Consider the following 8,308-nt stretch of genomic DNA (forward strand, 5'->3'; position numbering starts at 1 on the left):
TGATTCCAAGTGTAATGGAACCCGGTTTGATTTATATCTCTGAATTCAATGTTTAGAGCAACGTTCAAGTCTCACATTACAACCCAAGGCCTACCTGCAGCAAACCGCATTTAGATGCTAAGGTCCGGGTCCTTCTACAAATTCTTTCTAAATCGTTTTCTTGCGTAGCACTTCATTTATTATGCAAGAATGCCCGGGGTGCACTATACAAAGATGTTCCAAAATTGCTTAGTGATAGTGTCGTATCATATATTGCCATATGCAATATGAACTGAGCATGGCATAAGAGTAAAAGTAGAATCTAAAAGAAGCATATAGAACATTCAAAATTAATCTCTGTTACAGATTCATATTTATGAAGTAAAACCTAGACAATACTTTTAAAAGTACTTGCAACACAACCATATATTATATTAGACACATTAATACCACAAAAGCAAACTAAACGCTGTTCGACGAATAAATCCCAGAAATGCACACAGCTTAAACAAGAACGAGAATGGGAAAGTGGATGATAAGAATGTCATCAATGATATCAAAAGCTTGCATCCAAAATCCACATTATCTTTATGCCTGTTACCAACAAGACCAACAAAAAGCGGTTAAAATACAAGACTAAACAGTTACTTGTCATGTAGTTATTTATGCAAATTACATGCCTTGTTAGCGATGTTGTTAGAAAGCCAATCGAGACCTTCGTAAAGTCCCTCTCCGGAGGTAGCACAAGTGCTCTGGATGTACCTGTATGACGAATTGATGAGGTTATAAAATGATTAAAGTCATGAAACTGTATTGAACAATTTAGAGGTGGCAACTTCAGCCCAATTATCTCCTACTAATCAGTTAAATAACCCAAACCCATACACTTTGTCACCTCTACAACAATCACTTCATTGAGAAAAGAAATATTACCAGTGGCGCTGTCGGAGGGAATGGAGACCGAGCTTATCAGTGATTTCAGCAGCGTTCATTGCATTTGGAAGATCTTGTTTGTTAGCAAATACAAGCAACACTGCATCTCGAAGCTCGTCCTATAAATATCAAAATTGCATTAATATACAAATCCAGCTCTACAAATAAATCCCTATTTATTAGTACATTTGAATATCCAACCATACTTTCTACATGTATTGCAAATATTTGCTAGAAAAATATCATCAAGCTGCAAGTTTGCCACATCTAATATAAACCAACGTGTAAGCCAACTATATAACTATATAAGGCAACTCATGATTTGTAGCCCGTATAAAAGTTACCTCGTTCAACATCCTATGTAACTCATCTCTTGCCTCGACAACTCTATCCCTGTCATTGCTGTCAACAACAAAGATAAGACCTTGAGTGTTCTGGAAATAGTGCCTCCATAGTGGACGAATCTGTATACAAAAACATCTTAATATAAGCATCATAAAAATCACTTAGTAATTAGTATACACGTATATTATTACATATCAATCAAGATGCTAAAGACATTCCTACCTTGTCCTGACCCCCAACATCCCAGACAGTGAAGCTGATGTTTTTGTATTCAACAGTCTCCACATTAAACCCTGCAAAAGAAAAACATATATCATCGGTCACAAACTGAGAAACTAGAAGCTGAGTAGCTGACAACATGTCTTTTAAAGGAATGAAAATGCATTCCACATCTGATATAAAAAACAATAAAGAACATCCGAATTACAAAAAACTAGTCAATAGTTTAAAGGTCTATTATAGATCAAGAGTGGACCACAAAATCATCCTTTGAATCTAAATATCACTGAGTGCCACATACAATCAGCTAGAGACCTGGCAATCTGGCATGGAACGTCCATTTTTGAAGAAGTTAAAAAACATCACTGATAAAAATTGATATGTCTCACGACATCAAAGTATTGACATGCGAATGAGATTTAACGCCTTCAGAAATATGTTTTTGATAAGGCGAAGCAGATGGGTTTGGAAAAAAAAAACATAGTAAAGGGTCTACTTGAGATAGACATACAGCTCCACTAGTGAAAATCAGCAAAATATTTCTCAATGAAATACGCACGCATTAGCTTGAACATCCTAATATCGTCTGTGTTCAAATTGTAGAAAAACAAAGTTGTAAGCATAAATTATGCCATACACAACCGCTATCATCCTGATTTCCATGGCCCATACAAACCTGATTTCATAATTTAAAGGTACACAGAATACAATATCAACAGATCATGCTAATAATTAAATTGTGTTACAACAGCAGTACACGTCAGACACCAACAAAGGGACCTACTAATCATTGAGGTCAGTAGGTCACTATGTAATTAGGATAAAACTTGAAAGCAATTTAAACAATGGAGTATAACACAGTAAAAGAACCACGTTAACATTCAGATAAACTTTTCATAGCAGGACTATTTATTGTGAGCAATATAAATCAAAGCACCGTATAAGAAAGGTCACATGCAAAAATATGATGAAATATGACCTATGTAAAGAAAGACATACCAATAGTAGGGATTGTCGTCACGATCTCACCAAGCTTGAGCTTGTACAAAATAGTGGTCTTACCAGCTGCATCGAGACCCACCATCAAAATACGCATCTCTTTCTTGGCAAAGAGCCGGCTAAACAGTTTGGTGAATGTTAGCCCCATTCTATTGCGTGCGAGTATCCCTAAATTGGTAAAAAAAAAAAAAAATCACATAAATCACCGATAAAAATCTGTAATGCAACATGCAAAACCAAATTAAATGATCATTATTAAAAATGTATCCGGTATCCAAATTTAGTTTCAAGTTAAACAAGTTGATTACCTAGTTAACAACAAATGTAGTTGTATTTCACAACATGCAGATCACTATCATTGGAGTTTCGAAATCGCTTACAACGAAACAATCCAACACATACGAATCGGATCTGAACAGAACCTAAGTTCTGAATGTAAAACCAACATTTCTTCCCTAAAACGATAGAACCTAATGGATCTGGAAGCTATAAGGTCAAGATTCTAGCTTAGAAAAACAGCTATACATCCGAACGCGTATACACAGATTAATGAATCACACAGTAGATCCAACTTCTCAACCTATAGATCAGATTTATATCGAAACCTAAACATATTAATGAAACCTAATCGGAGTTGATTTGAACATAACTATCAAATTGAATAAATCATCGAAAAAATATAATAAAATTACAACTACGTAGAAACACACATACATATAATCAGATTTGGTAATTTAATTGGTACAGTATGTTGATTACCGGAAATTTGAAGGCAATTGAAATGAAAATTCTAAGTATAATTGTTATAATTATGAGTTAAAATCGAGAAACAATATAAAGGAAATTCAATGAATATTCGATTTACCTCAGAAAAAGCTGTTAGAGAGAGTGATCGATCGAGAGAGAATTAAAGAAATTAGAGATTTTCTGTAAAATATCCAGCGGGGTGATACGTCAACGCCTCAGCGAGAATATTGAAATCGTCGATGTAGACTAATTCGTTTGTTAATAAATAAAAAAATAAAAAAAAAATCTAAACACTTAAGGTGGTGATGTCATTGATGTATTAATGACTAATAATAAAATTAAATCTTGAAAATATAAACAAATTTACGGAATACAATTTTTAAACATAGAAATATGGATTTTTAATTGATCTCCTAATTTATTTCCTTGACTAACGAAACATTTACAATTATTCACAATGTATTTATTCTTTACATCAAACCTTTTATTCTTCACACAAAATTATCAGGTTCTTCTTGAACTTTTCTTATTCACTAGTATGTTTTCTTCACAATTTTGTGTCTATCGCTTCCAAAATTTGTTCTGTTTATACTAACGTTATTTTTTATATATGATATTATCGATCGTTTTTCAGCAACCGATAGGAAGAATTTCGACGATCTAATCAGTCGATATGATGATCCGATCTTAGTGGAATTTAGAAAAAAAAAAAAAAAAAAAAAAAAAAAACATGATTGTTGAATAGGTGAATAAAGTATTTCAGTGATTTTTCTACATGTATACTAATAGTATTAATGTACCATAGTATTGATGTACTCGTGGATGCGTTTTAAAAAAAATGTATTTACTGAATTAGTAAACATTTTTTTTCCCGATTAGTCTTTTTCCTATAAGAATATTAATAGTATTGATGTTATGTTCAAGGTTAATAATGAATAGTGAACAAAGCCAAATGGAATGTGTATTTAACTTTCATTATTCATGGTGAAAAAACATAATAGTCAAATATAGACAAAGAATATTGTATTCTTCACGTTATTTGTTGAAACTTGCATGTGTACTAATATAATAGTATTGATGTTATGTTCCAAGTTAATGTTGAATTCTACAATGGAAAATCATAAGATGTGGAAGTTGAATGAATCAGATAACATAAGCAATTCTCTATTTAGACATTTTCACTTTCTTCCGTTTACTCATTCTCAATAATATTTGAATGCTCTTGACATACCATTATAAAAAAGAATTTTAAACTGACCCGTGATTTCAATATGCTATCTTGGAATGGTTTATCGGTGAAAGATGCCACCTCACCTTTATAAAATGCCACACATGCTATGGACGTCTTTCACCATGTTATGCGCGTGCACTAAAAGAGCTACCTAAGTAAGAAAACAACTTAATGTAGTATTGCAAACGGGTTTTAATAAGCTTGAATTCAATGTGCCAACGACAGGATTGGACCATCTTTATCGTGCATGCTTGGCCCAATTTTGTGCCTAAAAAGCCAACAAGCCATTAACGCATCTTGCGGGTGAGTGAACTTCGCCGGATGTTTGCACGAGAAGGAAGAAGAGCGTGTTGGTGCGTTGTGATGAAAATTGAAAGGTGACAGTGAGAGAATAAATGTAGTTCATTTATTCCGACCAAGTTAAATACATCAATGTGTTTGTAAAAACAACGAGTAGTTTATTAGTCAAAATCCGTCGGGTCATTAAACAAAATGACTTTAGCGTTTAAATTCACTTAATACCTAAAATATACCATTAAACTACTTTGTTTAAAAAAACCCGTGATTCCACGGGTCATTTCGCTAGTATCATAATAATTAATTAATTTAATTAATAAGGAATATTTCTTATCTTACTATTTCTCAAGTTAGTTTCCTTATCCAATTTAGTTTCAGATATCAGTCATCCATAAGATATTTACAGCTAAAAATGCCATGGTGTCAGCCATCCAACATGTCTCAAATGGCCACGTACCGTATATCATAGCACGTGGATGGATTTGCTCACCGTATCGTTAACACGCATAAGGATTTTATTTTTCAAACTATATCTCCAAACCCCTAATTACACTACCAACCTTCTCCAAAATCCCCAATTACATCACATATCTTCTTCTTCAAGATACGATTCATCAATCGACTTCCATGAAGGTAAAGGTCAACGCATCGGGAGTTAGTTGCCTCCTACCTTCTTCATTATACATGTTGCCAAATCTATTTATGTATTTGTTGATCAACCTTTAATATCATTGCACTAGCTTGAGTGGTGTTGTTAAACCAACTTTTTTATGATGTTTGTGGATTTTGTTAAGGTTGAAGCATGTGAATTGTAAATTCTATCGGTAAGTTTTATTTTTCTATAATATTCCTTGCTCTGTAAGCTGATTCCATAAACTTTTAAGGTTATTACTATAACTCAATCTACCCACTCCAGGTTTAGCGTACAACGAGCTCCATGGAATCAAGTGGGGTTTTCCTCTTTACAACTTATTTTGTTGATATCTTGTATTCATGATGATGATTTTAGTAATATTTTAAGCTCATTTAGTTATTGATTTACTTTATTTTCGATGCTTTGACTTCAGATTTGAACATAAAATGTGTGATTAGGACTTCAGCACTACCTGTGTCATTATCGACATCAGTATGAATGTAATAGAAGTGTTTTTGGTATATGTAGCTTCGGTTGTTTCAAACAGATCTAATTACTTAATTATGTGGATTCATTTATGTATATCAAGTTGACATGTGCTGTGATAAGTCAATTAGTAAGAGTTGATTTTTTTATTAGATGTATAAAAGAAAGAAAAGAAAAAATAAAAGAAAGAAGTTCTATGACCCAACTCAAGGTATACTAATTAATCAATGTTTCAAACTAATTATCATTGGTAAATTAGTTGGGGTTCATCTCTTATTTTGATTGTGTCATTGATGTAAACATCTACTTATTAGAGTAGTTGATTCAAGGAAATAGGTCGGAGATCGTAACATGAACAGTTCGAGTTAACTACCAACGCTTCAATGATGCAATCGAATGTATGATTCAGCCTTTAGGTAAAACAAAATTTATTTTCGTATATCTAGACCGTCGCTTCAATAATCATCATTATCGTCATCACTTAACAAAATTTGGTGATGTTTCTTAGGCTGGGAAAGGACTCGCGTCTTCTTCTTGAAAGAAAGGCGAACATAAAACTCAAATCATTTACTATTGTTGCATTAACTACTGATGACCCGCTGTATGTATATTTATATCGAGGTGGGGTGACCTTCGATTAAGGCATATAAATCAATCTCCAAATTAACTTCACCACGTGCGTATGCATCTTGCGAACCTGACTACAACGGAAGAGGCAGCCGAATATGTGCCATCTATTACATGATCAGGTCCCTCATCACCTTCTTTGAGAAGAAACAAGCTCCAACCAGGCTGCCTAGGGACGTCCCAATGAAGAAGACCAAACCTTACTTGAGTTAGGTATAGTCAGCTTTGAAATGTCCCGTTCATATTGATTATAAACGTTCCATATTAATTGATTTTGTCGTGAGGTTTTGACCTCTATATGAGACGTTTTTCAAAGACTGCATTCATTTTTAAAACAACCATAACTTTTATTTTATCTATAAAGGTTTAAAAAGCATTACGTAGATTATCAAATAATGATAATCTAAAATATACGGTTACGCACGACCATTACATAATGGTTTACAATAAGAATATATTACATCAAAAATAAGTTTCTTGGATGCAGTTTTACATAATATCATACAAGCATGGACTCCAAATCTTGTCCTTATTTTAGTATGCAACAGCGGAAGCTCTTAATAATCACCTGAGAATAAACATGCTTTAAACGTCAACAAAAATGTTGGTGAGTTATAGGTTTAACCTATATATTTATCAAATCGTAATAATAGACCACAAGATTTCATATTTCAATACATATCCCATATATAGAGATAAAAAAATCATTCATATGGTAAACACCTGGTAACCGACATTAACAAGATGCATATAAGAATATCCCCATCATTCCGGGACATCCAATGGACATGATATAAAACTCGAAGTACTAAAGCATTCGGTACTTTGGATGGGGTTTGTTAGGCCCAATAGATCTATCTTTAGGATTCACGTCAATTAGGCGTGCACTAATTCTCAACATTAGTGATGTTCCCTAATTCTTAGGCTACGAAGCAAAAAGGGACATATTCGGCTTCGATCTTTCAACCATAGAAAGTAGTTTCATGTACTTGTGTCTATTTTGTAAAACATTTATAAAGCTGCATGTATTCTTATCCCAAAAATATTAGATTTTAAAAGTGGGACTATAACTCACTTTCACAGATTTTTACTTCGTCGGGAAGTAAGACTTGGCCACTGGTCGATTCACGAACCTATAACAAATATTTACATATATATCAAAGTATGTTCAAAATATATTTATAACACTTTTAATACATTTTTGATGTTTTAAGTTTATTAAGTTAGCTGTCCTCGTTAGTAACCTACAACTAGTTGTCCAAAGTTAGATGTACAGAAATAAACTGATATATATTATCTTGAATCAATCCACGACCCAGTGTATACACGTCTCAGGCTAGATCACAACTCAAAGTATATATATTTTTGGAATCAACCTCAACCCGTATAGCTAACTCCAACATTACTGCATATAGAGTGTCTATGGTTGTTCCAAATAATATATATACATGGGTCGATATGATATGTCAAAACATTTGCATATGTGTCTATGGTATCCCAAGATTACATAATATATTAGAATACATGTATAATACAATATAAATTAGCTAGGATATGATTTGTATAGAATTGTTACAATATTTCCCGTAGCTACAACAATCAAAAAATATCCAATCTTGTTTTACCCATAACTTCTTCGTTTTAAATCCGTTTTGAGTGAATCAAATTGCTATGGTTTCATATTTAACTCTATTTTATGAATATAAACAGAAAAGGTATAGTTTTATAGTCAGAAATATAAGTTACAAGCCGTTTTTATAAAGGTAGTCATTTCAGTCGAAAGAACGACGTCTAGATGACCATTTTGGAAA

General features: G+C 33.0%; 1 protein-coding gene and 1 long non-coding RNA gene across 2 annotated transcripts; one reads left to right on the top strand and one right to left on the bottom strand.

Moving 5' to 3' along the window:
• Positions 1-295: 295 nt before the first annotated feature.
• Positions 296-3,497, bottom strand: LOC139844655 (ADP-ribosylation factor 2). Its single transcript, XM_071834885.1, has 7 exons — positions 3,341-3,497; positions 2,476-2,643; positions 1,480-1,550; positions 1,257-1,376; positions 913-1,031; positions 660-741; positions 296-573 (listed from the first exon to the last, which is right to left on the bottom strand). The coding sequence occupies exons 2-7, from the start codon at positions 2,621-2,623 to the stop codon at positions 568-570; spliced, it is 546 nt and encodes a 181-aa protein (XP_071690986.1). The 5' UTR covers positions 2,624-2,643; positions 3,341-3,497; the 3' UTR covers positions 296-567.
• Positions 3,498-5,136: 1,639 nt separating this feature from the next.
• Positions 5,137-6,017, top strand: LOC139844656 (uncharacterized). Its single transcript, XR_011758050.1, has 3 exons — positions 5,137-5,574; positions 5,667-5,697; positions 5,818-6,017. It is a non-coding gene; the product is annotated as an uncharacterized lncRNA (long non-coding RNA).
• Positions 6,018-8,308: the final 2,291 nt, after the last annotated feature.

Source organism: Rutidosis leptorrhynchoides, chromosome 4 (assembly GCF_046630445.1).
Source record: "Rutidosis leptorrhynchoides isolate AG116_Rl617_1_P2 chromosome 4, CSIRO_AGI_Rlap_v1, whole genome shotgun sequence".
Classification (NCBI taxonomy): Eukaryota; Viridiplantae; Streptophyta; class Magnoliopsida; order Asterales; family Asteraceae; genus Rutidosis; species Rutidosis leptorrhynchoides.

Bases quoted from the DNA above. Each gene is read 5' to 3' on its own strand.
- LOC139844655 (XM_071834885.1), bottom strand. From the start codon at position 2,623: ATGGGGCTAACATTCACCAAACTGTTTAGCCGGCTCTTTGCCAAGAAA. The intron at 1,377-1,479 runs GTAGGAATGTCT...TTTTGTATACAG, and splicing joins ATGTTGGGGGTCAGGACAAG to ATTCGTCCACTATGGAGGCA. The intron at 742-912 runs GTAATATTTCTT...TTCGTCATACAG, and splicing joins TCCCTCCGACAGCGCCACTG to GTACATCCAGAGCACTTGTG.